Raw genomic sequence first — 20,425 nt, forward strand, 5'->3', positions numbered from 1 at the left:
GAAAAAGCAGATACATAGATGAGTTCAAAATGTAGTCGAGATACACGCTAAGGTCAAAAACCAAAAAACAGATAATCAGGCAATCAAATCAGAAGTGCAAGGCAAGAAGAGAAAACCAATAAACACTAACAAAACAGGGCAAAAAAAAGAACAAAAAAGGCAAAAAAAAACAAAAAAACAAGAAAATGCTCGGTATGCACACAGTGATGATGGCAATACTTAGCAACAAGCTTGACAAACAAATGGGTATTTATACAAAACTAGACAGTAAAACACAGATGAATGAAATCAATATTCATTGCTTCTATGAAGCTGTCCGTGTTTGGGTAATGGAGGGCATGTGTCTATGATGTGTTGGTCTGGGGAATTATGGGAGTCCAGAGAGTCATTAGGAGCAGACGACGAAGTTGTTTGTATTTCCCCGAAGACTCAGCTTTTCCTCCAGGACTCAGTAGGCTCTTCTGTCTCACACACAGGCAAGCACACCGAGGAGTCAGGATAAAGCCTAAACCCTGCATAGACAGGCTCAGTGAACGTGGGGTGGAATGTGTGTAAGTGGGTCAGTGTTTGTGTATCAGAGGAGATGCTGTAGAAGGACAGAATGCTGGCTGGACAGTCCAAATACACTCCCACTCTGTTGGTGCAGGATGGTGGGGCATGTATTGAAGCTCCATTCTTATTGTGACAGACAGAGTAACTGTTACTAGAGCAGTGCAGACGCCAGGACTTTTCATTGCCTCCAAAGCCACAGTCATAATGGCCTCCTTTCCTGCTGATTGTTTTATATGCCACTGCTATAATAGCTTTCTCACTCCACTCAGCCTCCCAGTAACAGCGTCCAGTCAGACTCTCTCTACACAGCACCTGACTCCAGACATCAAATCTCTCTGGATGATCAGGATACTCCTGCTGCTCTTTCACCCATGTCACCCTTCTGTTACCCTCAGACAGAGAGAGGTGTGTGTGTGCTGTGTTTGGGTCCAGTGTGAGCTCACAGACATCTGCACACAAGAAGAGAGATGGGTTATTTATTTATTTATTTTAAAACACAATCATTTTTGGCAATGTGATTAGAGGTTGGGAGACCAGCTTGAAAGCATTATGTCCCAGTTACATTGCTATAGCGTGGTTGGCAACCACCAACACCTGTTGCTTGTTACAAATGTCTGTTAGTTTAGTATATAAGCCTAAGCCTTAGCTTTAGTTCTTTGTGAAGTATCGTCACTCATGTGCATACCGGGCGTTTCCATTATGTTTCATTTGTTACTCTGTGTATGACCCATTTTCTGTTTAAGACCACGATTCTTGCCCTTTGGTACTGTTCTAATTCTCTGGATATCGACCTTCTGCTTGTGTTTACTGACTGTGAGTTTGGATTGCCCCTTTGATATTAAAGCTTTGGATTCAAGCCTCTGCTGCGAGCATCTGGTTTCATTTGCCACCAATACAATAACATATGAAAAAAAAATTCTTTAATAAGGCCACAAAACGTAATTAATCTAGAATGTCATATGACCTTTACCATTTGAGGTTTAGCCTATTGCCTTCTTCTCTGAGGTCACATCACCTGAGACCATTTGAAACAGCCGATTTCACCTAATGTATGAGATCCAAGACCTGAAGCTGTTTTGTTTGATGTTTGAAACCTGTTGTTGTGGTTTGAGGATATACTGAAATATACGCCATACCTAACAGGTGGGTTTTTGTACAGATACGAGATATATCTGCCTGCAACACTGAGCATGTTCAACTCAACAGCCATGTTTCTAAAACAATTACATCTATATCAGGTATAATAAGTATTGTATTAAACGTAGGATATCACATCACCCAACATATTTAAAAGTTCAGTTATGGTCATGTGTGGGAACTCTAGTGTCTTCCCTCTAGTGCTTGTTAAACTTCTAGAGTCTAATAAATCAGTAAATAAATGAAGTGGCTTTTAAACTTTTTTACTTTTTTAGCAGTTATTGAGGGCTGTTACCATGGCAACTTGCTTAATAGTCACCAGAGACAGGCCTACACAAACTTACATTTTCTCATTCCTGGTTTGATTCTGATCTTCCCAACATGGTCCAACCTAAAGAAGAGAGAAAAACACACACACATATTTATATTTTAATATATTCATTAAAATACTCTCCCCAACTCCCCAACTTATATTCATTTAAGTAACCATGTATCTTTGCTCATAGGTATCATTGCACTTTAGCCTATTTGCACTAGCTAAAGCAAGGGATCACATACATACAACACAAGTGCGGGGCATAGTACAGGAGGTGCACAAACACAAAAAGGAGCATATGGCTGGAGAACAGGACTAAGGATGGAAAACAAGGGCTGACACAGACAGAGGCTAAGACAGGGGAATACATTACACCATGTTCTGTGCTTGCTTCTAGTAATGACATTTAACCTTCCACACACCCTATATAAAAACCCTGCAAGCAATTGCTATACTATTGTAGTTGCATAGTATAGGGAACTGTTACTGCACAGTACAGCCTACACATTCTAGGATCAAACTACTGATAAGCCTTGTCACAAGTTTAGAATGAGTATGTAACCATGGTCTTCAGTAATTCTGACTTCAGTACAGAAACACACAGATCAACACAGTTTTATGTACCTGAGTGTCTCCAGTCTGCAGCATGGATCCTTCAGTCTAGCAGAGAGCACCTTCTTCCCTGAGTCTCCTGGGTGGTTGTATGTCAGATCCAGTTCTTTCAGGTGTGAGGGGTTTGAACTCAGAGCTGAAGCCAGAGAAGAACAGCCTTTCTCTGTGATCAAACAACCAGACAATCTACAGACAGAAAAGAAAAATAAGTGAGAGATATGACATTTACAGAAAACTGATTCTTTGATCAGAATGGTACATCTCAGGGAAAAGAAAAGACATGCATAGTTTGGATTTAAAACCATATGTCAGGGGCTCCCAAGTGTGCAAAAGCTTTACCATATTGTCAGAAGACTGCAAGTTCAAACCCTGGTAATGCCAAAACCATTTATGGCCAGGAGTCAAATCAAGCATCATCACAGAAATGAGCAGAGATTCAGGCACTGGGATTATGCACACACTACTCTGTATCTGATTCATGAAACTATCATATAAACATTGAATTTACTTGAACCATGACCTTATTCATGTGGGTGTGACTCAATAAAAGAACAAGCTCATGAGCCACTGATTGCTATCCATAAACAAAATCCACTCAAGGAAAGGTATTTTGTGCGAAAGCACAACATGTGACCGGACAAAAAGGACAAAGACTCAATGTGGTCTTTGTCCAAGATAAGACTAGACAACATAAGGAAAGTGGGGAAACAAACTACACACAGGTGGAAAAATCTGGTGTTGTAGGGCTCAAGTCCAATCTTGGTCTTGAGACCATAAACTAGCAGTCTCTGGAAGCTGAATTATTATTGAATATTAACAAAAGCAACAGTCATTTCATCTTGGTAAAACATTAAAGCATTGCATCTTAGCATTAATCACTCAGAAATATATAGAAAGTTCACCTGAGTATCTCGAGTTTGCAATTTGAACTCTTTAGTCCATCAGAGAGCAGTTCAACTCCTGAATCCTGCAAGTCATTGCTGCTGAGATCCAAATCTTTCAGGGAAGAGTTTGCCAGTTTTAATGCTGATCCCAGATATTTGCAAGATTTTTCTTCAAGATGACACAAAGCTAGTCTGCAAAGGAAGAGAGAACGCAACAGATCTTACATTAAACTTGTTATGTCAGATGACATGTACAGTCAGCTCCAAAATTACTGGCATTATTAATGAAAAGGTCATTAAAATGTATGGTTATTGAGCTTAATCTAAATAAAATCTGAGAGAAATCTTTAGTTGAAATAAAAAAATACAAAAACGCTCATCAAAAACATTTTTAACTAAATCAAGAGTCACAATTATTAGCACCCCTAGAAATTCTAATGAAAAATATAGCTGAAGCATTTCCTCATTTCTAATTCAAGTCCAGGAGTTCGTCGACTCTTCCTGTTTCCATAACCAGTGTTAGGGCAATAAATAAATGTTTTAAAACAATGGGAAATGTAGTGAAGAGGGCATGTTTTTCTTTATTTCTCCAAGGATCACAGATGGATAGATTTTTCCTCCTCTTCTCCCTCTCTCTTTATAGTCATATAGTGATATATACTCCTTTTGTTATGACATATAAATCATAACAAAAGTTGGGTTCTGTTTGGCAATTACCCCTCATCCCTAGATGCCTGTTCCATATTCCTCCACTTCCACTTGGTTGTTGATTGATAAACAGAGAAATTTGAATTCAACCCCAGTTTTGGAAATTCACAGAAGATTGATACTTTGATGCATTCTAAAGCACTGCAACTTCTTTAATGACCAAGAGATTGAGGCCTTTTTTGCAGACTAAGCTGGCTGGAAAAGACACCCTTGAAGTGATTTTAAAACCTGATGCATTTTTACAGCCTGCATGAAGTGTGGGCAGTACTGTGTCATGAGTTTCCTAGAATATTTATTTATTTATTTTTCAATTCATTTCATTAAGTAAAATAATCTAGCTCTTTGTAATGGCTCAGGTAAATTAAAATTTTCACAAACATTATGTCCAAAACTCAGGTGGTATGAAGATTTCATTGAGGGCGGATGCGTCTTCAACTTAGAAAGTAATATGATACTTCTCAAACTGGCTGCAGTCAAGGCTCTTTTTGGAATTTGCAATCCCATTTACTTATTACCAAAAGCAAAGGAGACTTAGCATTTACTACTCTTTCAGCCAAGTGCCTGGATCTGTTCAGGTGGAACTCATCTGCCTCTCCTTCTCATTCTCAAGATGATCAGATAAATTTTTCACTGTGCTAAACTGGAGAATTTGAAGATCCATGAGAGATTTGTTGATCAGATTCATTGAAAGGAAAATGTGGGAAAGGTTTACAACCCTTTACTGTTCTAGATTGACACCACAGTTTTTTTTTAGGATGCAACATTATTGGCAAGTCCTCAGAATAAATGTAACTCTCTGTTACCACTATGTTGATATTTCAGAAAATCGCCCTTTTTATTGTGCTGTAAATAAATTAATTCTTGGCTCACCTTTGTATACCATATAAAGTTAAAATACATTTTATTGTCTTTAAATATTAAAAAATGAAATTGAAATATTGGCCTTTGTAAAATTGCCTCACAACACCTTCACAACATTCTTTCCAGAACTAATTCATAGAAAGCTTACCTGAGCATCTTCAGTTTGCAGTTTGAACTTTTCAGTCCAGAAGCAAGTAGGTTTACTCCTGAATCTTGCAGCTCATTGTAACTGAGGTCCAGTTCTTTCAGGGAGGTGTTTTCTGTTTGTACAGCTGATGTGAGAAATTTGCAAGACTCCATAGTGAGATTACAGATGGCTAAACTGTAAAGGTGGAATAAATACAGTAGAGAGCACAGATCAGAGGATGTGGAATTATGTATAACATGACTGATGCACTTCAATGAGGCTGAATTATAAAATTGATCTTATTTGTTTCAATAATAGTAAAAAGACAATGTTTTGTTAAGCAACCTTATAAATTCCTCAGGTGGATTTTTATAACATCTTTTTTCCATTTATTGTACACTTGTGCTTCAAGTTTCAATACAAATATTTTTAATACAAATTGAAATTATGCAAATGATCGACAACATAACATTAAATTTACTAAAAGTTGAGGAATTTTCATGAGCTTTGGGGGGATAGAACATTTATCATCAACACCACAATCTGTCTACCTACTCTAACTCACAATGTGTTCATCTGATAAATGTAGCAGTTTTTTACAAGAAACTTCTTGTCTTGCATTTTAAAAATACTGGCCTTGTTAAAGCACCTTACAGTGTCTAATACAGTGAGGAAATTCATAGAAAGCTCACCTAAGTATCTCCAGTTTACAGTGCGAACTCTTCAGTCCAGCAGAGAGTTGCTCTACTCCTGAATCCTGCAAGTTATTGTTACTGACGTCTAGATCTTTCAGGGAGGAATTTTCTGTTTGCAGAGCTGATGCAAGGGATTTACAAGATTCCACAGTGAGTCCACAGATGGCTAATCTGCAAAGGTGGAAATAAATACAGTACAGAGTACACTTCAACCAGAGTATGTGGAATCATACAAATATACTTTGATGAGCAAATTATAATACAATTCCATTAAAATGTATCATTGGTTAATGTCATACTGGTTGAATATAAGAGAAAACTGTTTAATTTTTTTTGCCATTGAAGTCTTATCATGTAGCCTACAGTAAAGCATTACAACCATTTATTTACTTTCCAAAATGACTAGTGAACCTTCTGAGTTATATGTAATGTTCATAATGGTCATAAATCTGCAAAAAAATATTTTGGGGACTACTAACATCCACCAGGGTAACATGTACAGAGCATCAATTCCCTTCTACTTTGAATGACTCATGTCAATGACTGAATTAGTTCTGAATTAGCTATCAGTGCTCCTTTAACATTCATTCCAGAACAATTCCACAGAAAGCTCACCTGAGTATTTCCAGTTTACAGTGCGAGCTTTTCAGTCCCACAGAAAGTTGCTCCACTCCTGAATCCTGCAGGTCATTGTTACTGAGATCCAGACATTTCAGAGAGGAAGTTTCTATTTGTAGAGCTGATGCGAGAGATTTGCAAGACTCTAAAGTGAGATTACAGCAGCCTAACCTGCAAAGGTGAAATAAATACAGTAGAGAGTATAAATCAGTCAGAGGACATGAAGTCATACAGACTGGTACACTAGCTGTCTGCATTAACCATAGTTTTTATTTGATTTATTTATGTATTTATGTTTGCTACATCACACTGTTTTATTTAACTTTTAGGTAATGAACATTTAGCTTTCCAACCCTCAAACTGTTTTGAAAATAATAATAAAACTAAAGCAATAATAATAATGAGGCCTTTTTCACAAGGCCTGAAAAAATCTGGATCAATCAGTATTTAAATGTATCTTGACAATGTCCTGTAAATGTGATTATTTCAAATCCATGCTTAAATTCACATTACAAAAATATCACTTTGCACATATTTGGCATCAAACACAATAGGTAGATACTTAAATCATTAACAAACTTTCTGGTGATACTTGAATATCAACAACATTTTGGTTAGGGTTAGGTTTGGGAGTAGGCATAGGTTTTGCCTTGAGGTTAGTGTTAGGGTTAGGGATAGATTTAATGGAATCTTTCACACTCATCTTCAAGTTCAGTTTATTTTAATAGATCTGTAATTGAATGCTACTTAAAGATGCACTGAGCATCTACAAACCATCTTCAGTGGACCATCCAAATAAAGTGTTAACAACATATATATTGAAAACTAAGCAGAAGCCTCAACAACTAAATATCATTTTCTTTACTATTTTGTGTGTCCACCCTTTGCCTGTATTACAACCTCCATTCTTTTCAGGAGACTTGCATTCAGTTTTTCAAAGCAATCTGCAGGGATATTCTTCCACACTTGCTTCTCACAATCCAAGCAATCTCAAATACATTTAATGTTGTTGATACATTAATAACAAAAATTGATACATTTATAATTAAAATTGTATATAATGGCCATTTTCTCTGGAAATGAAAAAATTAAGGTTTTTCTTTGAATTTGCACAGTACAATGTCACTGATCTAATCAGTTAAATCCATGGAGGCTCTTGTGGTCATTTGTGTGAGCAGCGATTTGCAAAAGTTGGGAATCCCTGATACAGAGAAATGTCTGTTTTGTTCTGTTTATTCTGGTTTTATTGACATTTAATAATAATTTAGCTTCAGGAGGTATCACAATCAACTGGTCTTGACAGTAATTTCTCAGTCCACCTTACCCCACTTCTGAGACTAGTCCAAGTCCCAAAGAGACTGAGACTGAGATGAGACCGAGACCACTCATTTATGGTTCTGAGATTGGACTCAAGTACTAGTGGATAATGTTCGTTTATCTCAGTTAAATGACAGTGGAGTAAACAGAGTGCAAAAAACAAGAAACAAGGGATCAGAACTGGATGAGGTATATTTTAGCTGATATCCAATCTGGGTCAGATGTGCCTAAATTTAATACTTCATATAGATAGAAATAAAACATTTTCAGACATAGTATAAGCTTATACTATTATACTGCTTATACTGTTTTTTTAAAGAATCTGCTGGAAACATATAATATTTATGGTATTTCCTTTGACATTTTGCTCGTGGGTGTGAAATATTTAGTCGTGTTGGTATGATTTTCTGTTAGTGAAAGACATAGTAACTCTTTAGAGACTAAAAGCATGCAAAATAAGTTGCAAATTAAAGGCAGCTCAGTCATCTTAAAAATAAATTTACAGAAAGCTCACCTGAGTATCTCCAGCTTACAATTTGAACTTTTCAGTCCATCAGAGAATGAATCCACTCCTAAATCATGCAGGTCATTGCTATTGAGATCCAGTTCTTTTAAGGAAGAGTTTTCTGTTTGTAAAACTGACAGCAGGATGTCACAAGACTGTTTGCCAAGTTTACACTTAGCAAGTCTGCGAAGACAAAGTGCAATGTATCTTAGAATGTACTCTACAGAATATATTACAATTGAACAAATGTACAAATATACTATATTATTGCATATTTCAGTAACACTTTACTTGAAAATACCATTGACATACCTATGCCATAAATATGTCATAGCAGATGTCATATGTAGTCATGAGTTGTCAGGAGAGATTTTGCTCTGTAATATAACAGTATGTTACCATCACCATTAATTTTCATGACAGATTTCATAATGTTTGATGTCAGCTTATGTCTCATGCTAGTTTTTGCTGAACATAGTGTTTAGAAGTTAGCCATGATAATTAACAGTAATGGTAACATGCCACTGTTTTATCACTGGACATAATCAGTCACAACTTATGACAGCATCTGCTATGACCTGCTTATGGCATGGTTATTTTAATGTTATGTATCAGGGTTCAAGTAAAGTGTTCTCTTTATGGTAACATTATCAATGCATTAATAAGGTGTAACATGACACACAAAATGCCTTATAGCACTGGGCATGACTTGTATAATTACTTGTGAATAGTTACATGCATAACACTTAAAAAAGCAAACGTATGTGACTTTATAAAGTCAGGTTCCATAATGCATTACAACATCTGTTCATAAGAACATTGTAGACAGTTATAAGTATAAGTACATGTAACACTTTGTATTACAGGTTTATTTTTTGAAGTGAGTTTTTGAAACACTTAAGGAAATTTAATTTCAGTATATAATACCTTAATGGTGCTCTTTACAGCCTTTAAGTGAAGTGAGATAATTGTGTGCACAATGTGAGGTGTGGGAGGCTCACGCTGCAGTTCATGCCATTGAGGGGTCTGCCACTGAGCATCAGATATGGATATAGTGCTCTGCTTCATTCACCAATGCAAAAAATGTTTAAGGCTTGAATTTGCAAAGCTAATTTAAAGCTATTGCTACTGTTAGCAGCATTCCTAAACAAGGACAGCTGTCATTTAGTCTCATTATCCACTGGCTAACATAAAGCAGCTCTCTGTTGTCAGTTCTGTCAGGGCAAGTGTAAAAGACAGGACAGGAATTGTGGTGGGTTTTTGCAATCAAATATTTGTTAGCTTAAAGGCAGCTATCATGAACTACACACAGATGAACTCATCATGACATGCTGCTGCATAATATAAACAAGCATGCAGATCACATGACCATCCCAATTCATGTGTATATTTTTTAAGAAGTTTCACTATGACTGCTAAGCAACTTCCTAGAAACAAAGCGTAAAAAATGAATCAAGAAACCAGAAAGAAAAAACAAACTCTATGTAGAAAAAAGTATAATATAAACAATAATAACACAAATACATACAGAAAATCAGTAGAGAAAATTTGCAATTGCAGAAGTTGGCTGAGAGCTGGGGGAAAAGTTATTCATTCAGAGATGAAAAACAGTCTTGTACCTGTCTTGCCTTTTTGTCCATTTTTTGCTATAAATAATTATTTATAATGTCATGATTTATCTCGTAGCTAGTTAGTTTGATTGGTGCCTAAAACTCTTTATATAAGGATTTTTCAAATTTGTCTAGAGAGAAAATTAATGGGATTTTTACTTCCAGAACCATAGCTGCTAAAAAGTGATGCTCACTGTTCAGCTCTATACGAAACAAATGTCTACATGGAAATATGCCTGCATGTGTTATGATGCAGAAATATATCAGAAGCTTTTTATGGTGTGTTATAGTGCCTTACAACATTGATGTTTACAGTGTTCTTATGAACAGATATTACAGTGCTTGGTGAAATCTGACATTATAATGTTCCAAGTCTTATTTTCTAAGCTGTTATGCATGTAATTACAGCTTATAAGCAATTATACAAGCTTATGCCGGTCATTATAAAGTTTTATTTACTTCACAGTACTAGAATATACTACCATATAATGCTTTAGAAATTCATTTATAATGTATTATGAATACAGGATTCATATGAAGTGTTACCTAACATATTATTAGTAGTACTGACTTGAGTATTTCCACTTTACAGTGTGAACTCTTCAGTCCAGCAGAGAGCTGCACCACTGATTCTTGCAAGTTGGTGTTACTGAGGTCCAGGTTCTTCAGAGATAAGTTTGCTGATTGTAGAGTTGCACTCAAAGTTTCAATTGACAGTCCAGAGAGATTACACCCAGCTAATCTGCAAGCAGTGGAGAACGGGAAAGTGAGTAAAATAATTAACATCCTATAACATTCCCAAATGAGAAAAAGGATACGATTAATTTTAAAAAATCAAACATGCAAATTTGTGATCAAAATATTTTTTCAGTTATAACTTTTCTTTAAGTGTCTCAGTAGGTCCTAAATCAAATCTTGAATGCTGAGATTAACTGCTTACAGAATGACAAAAATGAGTTGAAATGTTGACTGACTATACTGACTATAAATACAACAGAAAACTTATTTTTATTCAAATAAAAAATTATTATATAATGGATATTACAATTACTAAAAATCCATGTACATGAAATAGGCATACTGTTTGAATTCATTTAGTTTTATCTGTCTAACTATGCGACAGAATGCTTTAAATTTTAGAATGTAACATATCAGCAAGAAAAAATAATTTGTTGATAATCCAGCCTACTCAACAGCTGAGGCATTGACAGACCATGAAACAGCAGAAGAGGCTGTAAACTTACTAGCATGACTAAAAAATCTACAGAATGAAAGGAGCAAGATTTCATTAAATCATATAAACATGGAGCCAAAATGAATTAGTGTTAGAATCAAAGGAGCGGATGGACGAGAGTATAGTATTTGCTGTTTATCACACCAGACAGTTTTCATAAAGGTTTTAAGAATGGTTTACACTTCCATCCAAGTATAAGAGCTCAGTTCACATTAGAGATGCACTGATCCCGGTTTTTCTCTTCCAATACTGATTCCGATACCTGAACCCTGGGTTTTGGCGGATACTGAGTACCAATCCAATATCAGTGGTCCTTTATAAATTTTATTTAAATTCTGAAACCAAAAACACAGGTAGGAAAGTTATTGAGTCCTAATAATGAGACACAGTTATTTGTAGTATGAGGGGGTGGAGCCAGGGTGGAGCTGAAGCTGAGAAGAGCTAATGCCAAATGGGTGAGTCTATGTGCTGAGTCTCCAGAAGGGGAAGCAAGGGTGGAGCTGAAGCTGGAGTGAGCCAACGCAGAACGGGGCAGGTCCAAATGCTGTCTCCCCAGAAGGGAGGAGACATTGTATCAGAAAGACAAATCTCTGTTAGCACACCATCAATACTTTTCAGTTGCTTTTGCTACTATTCCATTTCGCATAATCCTCCATGGGTCCCTAGTAGCCAGCAAAACGGTTATCCTTGTGTTGAACAGGCTGTGACTCCTGGTTCCAATCACTAACACTGTAATGGAATTCCTGTTGCCAACTTTTTTTAGATGCACCCACTTTTCTCCAGAACATTCTTTGTAATTTGTTTTGTGAAAAGTGGGATGTACAGAAATAAATTTCAAATTCAGCCATGAAGAACAGCCAAAAAACTGCACTATTGTTAATGTGACTTAGCATTTAACCTTGTATTCATTTTCTCAACCACTTAAATGGCCAGAGCCCACCGGCAGGTCCAAAGTTTTACTACACTAAAATAGCTGCGTTGGTTTGCATTGAAGTCCCTGTAGTTACTGAAAAATAAGCCTTAGTATATTATAAGCCTGGGATTTTGAGAGTTTAAGGTGCAGAGTTCTGATTTTGGTTCCAATAGAGAAAATATCTGTTGGACGTGCCCCTTCTACAAACCAAAAAGATTTCCTGGCTCAAAGCCTTTCTTTTCCCTGTCTGATTACTGTTCTTTTTGAATGCAACATGCCACTGAAACACAGTGTGGGAAGGCCATTCAGCAAAGTGTATGGCGATAAATTCCCTGCTCTTGCTTAATGGAATGGTTTGGTGCAAAATAAAATATACACAATTTTCCACCAGATGTGGGTGATCAGGCAAGACATGCTTTATATCCAAATTTAACTTCTTTAGTTTAGCTACAAGGCTTAAATTGCTAACATCAGAAGTCAATAGTCATCCAGATCTTTTCTGTAAATGCATCCCTAAAATCTCTCTCAACTTGCTTAAACTATGTCCAATATCTTCCTTAAGGGGCAGTCAGAAATCAATACCACATCTGTTGTCTATAAATGGCTGCCCACGGCATTTAGCTATACTGCGAAATCTTGTTCATTTTATCAGTCACAGTAAGCCATACTGTGACCTCAACCACATCAACAAGTCTGCGTGACCTTAACTAAGACCTGGATGTGATCTAAGTGGGCTGAGTGACGTTTTGTTGATGTTTTTACAGAAAAGATTTGGGTGACTATTGGGTGACTATGATATTAGCCTCATAGCCCCATTTCTAAACTAAAGAAGCCAAACTAACACCAAACATATCTTGGCTGATTACTACATCCAGGGTAGGTGGAAAATTATGTCAATTTTTTCGCAAAATCATTCCTTTAAGGATGCAAATCTGAAAGTCTTTAAAGTGTACGTAATATGCATATGTACTGTGTCATTCTTTCATTTAACAGGATCAATATGAGGTTCTTCATCTTTAAGTACTCACTGAGCTTTTCTGCAGTTTGTTATAGCTGGGATCAGTCTCTTGTAACCTTCCTCTGATGTGTTGTATTTCTTCAAATCCAACTCTTTCCGCACATACTCTGACTTGAGCCGCATGTAGGCTATGGCTGAACACTGTGCAGGAGAAAGCTTCTTTTCTGAGAATTTATCTAGAATTAAAGAAATAATCAAAGGCGTTCTCAGTTTTCGACATAATTTGAAAGTACCTGTTGCTCTTTACATTGTATGTAAATTTCATGAAAAATGGACCAAAAAAAAAAACAGACCAAAATGACTTGGAAAAAAGCCTGGTTCCATTGACTTATATGAAAAGTAAAGTAGGTTTTTTCCTTCTACTGTAAAGTTACCATTTTGGAGATACAAGGTTTTCTTCCAACAACAGCGATTTATTTCAGATTTACCACTATTTTCCCACCATCAGCATCACAAATAAAAATTCATAAAATTTCACTGGGTGTTTTGGATAGTGAATAAAATGGCTATATTTGTGTTGTAGACATTGCAACCACTGTTTCCTATCACCACCATTGTAAAGAAATTTTAGATGGTAAGTTTCTCTGCAATGAACCACTCTGTGGAATTAACCTTTAAAGTAAATGGTGGCAGTGGGTTACTTCTATGAAAGAGTTTATTTGCATTAGAATTTCATGAATATTATGTGCTTTGGAATGTTACTGTGTCTGTAGTGACAATAAATGATAGTGGTATTGGCACCTACTTAGGTACAAATAGCCTTTAGTTATGATATGTTTAAGATATTTACTAAAATATCTTAAACAGAACATTTCTAGGCATGTAAAATTACTGTGATTTTATGTCGTAGCTTTATTTCAACAGAATGCCTATTGCATTGTTTTTTAGATTCTAACAAGCAACTAATGAGAAGAAGTGAAGCAATATGTAAAGTTAACCTGTTTTAATGAAAGTCCTACTTCATTAACTTTCATACAGTACAGTGCAAAGGTCGGAGACCACCCTTCATTTACTTTATTTCCATTCAAAATAGCCATTGACTACAAGGACATTTTTCTGAGGAGATTAGATATAAGATAATCCACTTGCATAAGAAAAGGGAAAGTCAACCATGTGAGACCTGGTAGATCACCAAAACTGTCACCATAAAATAAAGCTTTCATCTTTGAAAGAGAGGAGAAAATCAAGCTTCACTCTTGCTTTGGATCTGAAAAAAATCTATAGGTGTTTCTGTTCATCCTTCCACTGTGAGAAGACAACTAATTGCTATTGCTATATATTTTTTTTCCTGGTAAAAAAGGAATAACTTATCGGCCACTTTGACTGAAAATAACTGATAGGTGGTCTCTGACAATGAAAAGTGATAATGGTGTTTAATATTTTGAGTGGCAGTGATTAGAATATGATCGCACTGAGAGATACAGTAAAGTTTTGTAGAAGTCATGAAATTATAAATTCATATTATCTTTACTGTACATGCACACATTGATCCAAATAAGAAAAATATATATGCAATGTTCTTTAAAATATTTAAGAGTCATCAACGGAAATGATTAATAAAAAATTACCTTGTAAGATGAAAGCTGTGACTGAAATTAATATGATGGAAAAAACAGAAATGCAGATGATTGCAATCTTCCAAGCATGAAAACCCTTTCCTGAAATACAAACCAGATGTGGATTTACAGAAGATCAAATACAAAATAATTAGAATTCCATGTTTGATATGTAACATATATATATATATATATGATGGTTATTACCTTTAACTTCAACATAAAGAGTTACGTCATCATACCAGGAGCTGGACTCAACAAAACACTTGTAACCTCCTTCATCGGATGGTTGGACCTTTGAGAGTTTCAGCGAGGTGTTGCCTTTCTGCAGCTCTTCTTTAAACAGAGCTGTTCTCCCTCTGTATGACTCCACCTGCTTCTCATTTTTGTCTTCATAAGCCTCATAGAGATGCACTATTGTATCTGTCAGATGCAGCCTGAACCACTCCACCGTCATGTCCTCAGCACTGATATTAGGCTGGATAGAACAGGGTAGCACCATGTCTTCACCAGCTTCAGCAACAAGGGGAGCAGCTGGACCAACTACTTTCAAATGCGCTAGAATAAGAAAGAAAGGTCAAATACTTTTCAGATCAGTAAGTCATTTCTTGTGCTATTACTAGAGTTGTCAAAGTTGCCACATTAATAATGCAGTAAATTATTAATGCCACCAATTTTTATGCCATTCCTATGGATGATATATGCCGCAATTGTAGCCCTTTCGTTCAAACACAGCTTTTAAATAGCTTTTAAAGTGATACCTTCACCTTGACTTTGTTTACATCTTAACTATTTATTTATGCAAAAATATGTTATAGGACGTGGACACCTACCTGATGTGGTCTTCATAAAACCAGAAAAAATCAGTAGAGTCACACTGAAAAGCTTCATCCCTGAAAGACATTGCAAATGCATTTTATTCTTTTACTCTTCACAATAGCTTTTATTTACTAGTACTTGTAGTATTATATTAAAATGCAGGCTGTTTAAAGACTCACCTAATTGTTTGCTTCCTCAAACTCAGCAATGCAGTCTGAAACAGTTATTTTCAGATTGTTCAGTAAGGAAGAAACCAACCAAATGTATAAACAAAACACACATAGTCCAAACACAGCGCAAAAACCTTTGAAGGAATGTTTCAGTGAAAATATTTACACAATCATATTTTCACAATTTTCCACTTACCCCAGATGTAGTCAAGCAGCCAAGACAAATTTTTATTCTTCAGTTTAGCACATGAGTCACGAGGCTAACATTGCTATCAAACAAAAGTCTATGGTCACCCAAATCTTTTGCAAAAATACAAAACATTTCTCGAGCCACTCAAACCACATCCAGGTCTTTATAGACTTGTATTTAAAGCATTAAATAAGCAAAATTTGGACACCAAACATGTCTTGGCTGATTGACTACAACCAGGGTACATGGTAAATTGTGCAAATTTGGTTTCTTGCTAAAGCATTCCTTTAAGTTAGCTCTCAGTACAGAAGGTTTTTTGAACATTTTTCTTTTTGAGGGCTGCAGAATGCTGATTATCTCTCACTGGGCTGGGGACCTCTTTTACGGTATTCAAGGCTGTTACACCTAGGCTACAGTCTCTAAGATATGGGTTTCCCATTTATATTTTATATTTTGGTGGTACACCCAGACCAGGGGTCGGCAACATAAAGGTCCGGAGCCACATGTGGCTCTTTTACTGCCCTGTTGTGGCTCCAAAGCGGAATTAGATTTTTAGGTAAAAATAAAATAATCCTCCTTTGCAGTAAAATAAAGCTCTGCTGTTCATTCTAACACAGTTTTAACACTATATGGCTTTAAATGCTCGAGTTAGTGTAAGCTATATCTGCTAATGCTGGTCACCATAGCAATGACAACAATCTTGTCTAGCTAGTGGCTAATGAAACAGCAAAGAGAAAGATCTATGACAAACATCCATAATTGACTTATTTGCATTTATAATCACTCCAGCTGGTTTCCTGATACATATAATCTGCAATGAGAAATGATCAAACACTAAAAAGTCATGAAGCTGCAGTTACATTCTTTTAAGGTGGAATAGTAAAATGCAAACAAGAAGCTAGCAAATGAGAAGCTGACTTCAGCCTCGTAAAAAAACTTTGAGAGACATTTAACAAGAAAATGTTCTACTTTTGAGGAAAAGTGTCCTGCCAGTGATGCGAGAAAAGCAGCTATAGCTGAGCTTAAGTTCAGGCAGAGCAAAGTAAGTCTGTGTTTTCGTTTATATTAAATTTGTTAGCCTATACTAGCACATTAGCACATACTAAGACATATTTACAGCCAAGATGGTAAAATAGGCATAAAATGTTTTGGCTCCCGAGGTGGTTTTGGATTTTGGTTGAATGGACAAAATTGCTCATTTTAACATTTGGTTTGCCGAACCCCAGCCCAGATGTTTAAAATGCCCATTCAAGTATATTTCATTCTGTTTAAAAGTGCTTGCCTGTTTTTTATAATCTATTGTGAAAAAACAACACACTGACTCTGTTTACCCACTCTGCAATGCAAAAAAAGTCTCAACATAACATCCATAAACTTTTTGTCTAGCAATCAATTTTGTCATTTCTAAAAGTTTAAAGAAAAATACTTTTTTTGGCCTTTCTTTTTGTTGTTGGTAGTGGTGTAGCCTTTACCACGCCAACTAGCCAGCCACCTAGTAAAGTGATGAAGTTGTATCAGCAGCCATATAAAACAGATGAAGTAGTTTGCAGCCTGAAGGCCAGCAAATTGAATCTTATGGTTTTGAAATGTTCAGCATTTTAAAGTAGTTTACTGCTGTGGCTTATAAATAGCTTTGTCTTCCATTATTTGTGGGTTTGAAAAGGGAAATTATTTCTGGGCAAGTTCTGCTGCTGAAGTCAAAAGTAAAGGAATGACATTTAGGATGGCATTAGGTATTCCCCCTGAGGGGAAATGGCGAGGCCAAGCGTACAAGGGCCTGTAAAAGCCAGCATTAAAATGGATGTGGATTGTAATCTGATAAAATTTTAGCCACATGCATTTACTCAATGTAATCAAATGAAACACAACAGCATTTGTCACAAAAGCAAGGAGAGCCATGAAGGAGCGAAATTTATAGAAAATATGCACAGTTTATTAAATGACCCTGAATGCCTCCATTCAAGGCACTACATTACTCATTAATCATAAAACAAGGCCAAGTGTGAGCATAAAAAAACAGCACAAACGCTTTACAAACTTCATAACAAGGCCAAAGTCCACAGAAATCAGTTGACGTCTTCTTCTAGAGGGCTTATTTGATCTGTGACATATCACTCAAGTTTTTTTCAAGCACAAGTGCAGCAGAATGTGTACTGAGTCCTGAGAAACAGCAAATGTTTGAAAACAGAAATGTCGAAAATGTCTGTTCAAAAAGTTACTCTTTACGCAGTCATATGCAAAAGTTTGAACACCCCCATTACATTCTCTATCGGAAACAAACTTTATTATGGCATTTTCTGCACATTTTAGTGCACAATTTCTATTCAACATATTGGAACAATAAACCATAAAATACAAATTGTGCGACAGCTTTTGCACAGGCCACATTTTGTATTTTACTTTTTTTTCTCAATGTGCTAAATTCAGCAAATAAACAATAATTGTGCATGTGAAGAAATGTGCTCTTTGTAGGATGTGTACTTATTTACATTTAGAAAAACAACATATGTAATTTGATCCAAATGTTTGCATAGAACTATACATGAGTATGTGTACCATTATTGTTTATTCTAAATTAAAGAAGTATTATACAGTGAAAATTTTCCATTGCTTAATTTAATCAGCTTAATCAGCTATAGGTGATGACTGATTAACCCCTTAACGGGCCAGGGCCCGCCAGCAGGGACCAAGCTCTATTACGCACCTCTATACATTAAGAAAAGCTCAACCAGTTTGCACTGAAGCCCCTGTTACTGAATAATAAGCCTCAGTATGTAATACGCCTTGGATTTTAAGGGGTTAACAATTTAACATTAGTAAGTAAAATAAAGACTTACCCTAAGTGCATTGAATTCCTCATTCACTTAACGACTGTGCCGTGTGAGGAATAACTGAATGCCAATGCCCTGGGGTCAAAGACCATACAGATTCAGACCTACAAGGCATCTGAACTGACCAAAATATAGTAAGTCTGCTTTCACATGCAGCTACAGTCTCATTTTCCCTTTTAGTATATGGTGATCTCTTGAGATATAAATCATTACACAGACCAATATGAACTTTGATCTCAGGCTTTATACTTGAGTCAATCTTCTTGCCCTATTTCTACATGGATACCAAATCAAACAACAGAGCGAAATCAAGAAAAGCCGATAGAAAAGGGAGTGTCATTCAACTATTTATACGCAGCTCTATTCGAATAGCACATACAGGATTGTTCCAGTGGAGTATAGGCCAGAGCTATGATATAAATAATATAATTATGAATGTTGAATTTACCAATAGCTAGCTAAATATGCCTTTGAGGATTCCTTTATATATATTCATTTCAGTAGTTACAGCAAGTCAAAATAAAGAAATTAATAAAACTGTCAAAGAAATGCACTTTTTATCTGCTCTCTTTTGGCCACAATGGATGACGATCATGCAGTAGAGAACTTCTCCTTGTTCAAGCACAAACACCTTTGCTGTCATAATAAGAGTCCTGTAGCATGCTGCGGTTAACATGTAATTTACTTTTAATTACTGACAATAAAAAAAATGTATTTCATTTACTACATCAAGCATTTTCAGCTGAAAATAAACATACAAATAAGGAATTAAATAAAATAATTAAATAAGTAAAATTCAATCTTTAAAAACGTACAAACATCATTTACTATGTGAAAACAACTACAGGGTACAAACTTACATATGGCATTCTTTAGCCAATTTTAGTGCAAAATTTCTATTTATGTGCTGAATTTAATATATTGGAGAAGATAAAACATAAAATTTTAAATATGACATAACTTTTGCCTCATTTCACATTGTTTTTTCCAATGTGTTAACATGTCATTTGACCAGAGGCACCCAAACTTTTGTACACGACTGTTTGCTTTTAATGGCTATGATAGACTGTTAGTTTGTGTTCGTGTGAGTGAAGAGAAGGATGTCACAGACAAAATGAACTGTTTGGGGGAGCCTGCAGTGGTTGGACTATCAGGTATCAATGGAACACAAATAGTTCTTTTTGTTATACATTAAAATGACACAAACTCAGGCACATATTCTGATTAATTTAAATCGCTTTTGTTTTCTGCTGTTATACTATGTCATTCTCCACAATGTTATGTCATTTAAAATTTAATACATGAATTTAATTCCCATGTTCAATTTACGTTTCATTACAGAGCTGCTTGAAATGCTTGGATGTTGGCAAAACTGTAGGGTAGTTGTTTTGCCAAAATGCCTATACAACAAAGTCAAGTAAAGATCCTATATTTCTACTTGGGTTGAATTACTAAAATATTTCCTTTCAAATCTATACAAGTATAAAATGCAAAAGGAATAACAGTTACTTGCTATTAGAAATTTGATTGGATCTGTAATACAATGTCTTTGTTAACTATAAAATGTGGTTGAATGCAATTTTTACAGTATTTAGGCTACTTAAGGTATAATGGCAGAGGTTTTGAAAGCTATGAATATTTTAGAAGAACTTAGACTATCAATCAGGATTAATTTTTTTTTGGGGGGAGGTTGTATGCTACATAATCTGTTGTATGCTATTTATCTTTAAGGTTCATAAATTAAGAGAGACA

At 35.8% G+C, this 20,425-nt stretch overlaps 1 protein-coding gene across 1 annotated transcript; it reads right to left on the reverse strand.

Annotated features, from left to right (window-relative positions):
* Window positions 1-254: 254 nt before the first annotated feature.
* LOC118802285 (ribonuclease inhibitor-like) lies at window positions 255-18,924 on the reverse strand. The gene is made up of 15 exons (XM_036562776.1): window positions 18,680-18,924; window positions 15,662-15,696; window positions 15,497-15,556; window positions 14,871-15,221; window positions 14,676-14,765; window positions 13,118-13,283; window positions 10,514-10,684; window positions 8,342-8,515; window positions 6,508-6,681; window positions 5,890-6,063; window positions 5,219-5,392; window positions 3,520-3,693; window positions 2,630-2,803; window positions 2,034-2,080; window positions 255-1,001 (listed from the first exon to the last, which is right to left on the reverse strand). The coding sequence occupies exons 3-15, from the start codon at window positions 15,552-15,554 to the stop codon at window positions 430-432; spliced, it is 2,499 nt and encodes an 832-aa protein (XP_036418669.1). The 5' UTR covers window positions 15,555-15,556; window positions 15,662-15,696; window positions 18,680-18,924; the 3' UTR covers window positions 255-429.
* Window positions 18,925-20,425: the final 1,501 nt, after the last annotated feature.

Source organism: Colossoma macropomum, unplaced genomic scaffold (genome assembly GCF_904425465.1).
Source record: "Colossoma macropomum unplaced genomic scaffold, Colossoma_macropomum, whole genome shotgun sequence".
Lineage (NCBI taxonomy): Eukaryota > Metazoa > Chordata > Actinopteri > Characiformes > Serrasalmidae > Colossoma > Colossoma macropomum.

Bases quoted from the DNA above. Each gene is read 5' to 3' on its own strand.
- LOC118802285 (XM_036562776.1), bottom strand. From the start codon at position 15,554: ATGAAGCTTTTCAGTGTGACTCTACTGATTTTTTCTGGTTTTATGAAG. The intron at 10,685-13,117 runs GTGAGTACTTAA...CACTGCTTGCAG, and splicing joins ACAAACTGCAGAAAAGCTCA to ATTAGCTGGGTGTAATCTCT. The intron at 5,393-5,889 runs GTGAGCTTTCTA...CCACCTTTACAG, and splicing joins TGTAAACTGGAGATACTTAG to TTTAGCCATCTGTAATCTCA.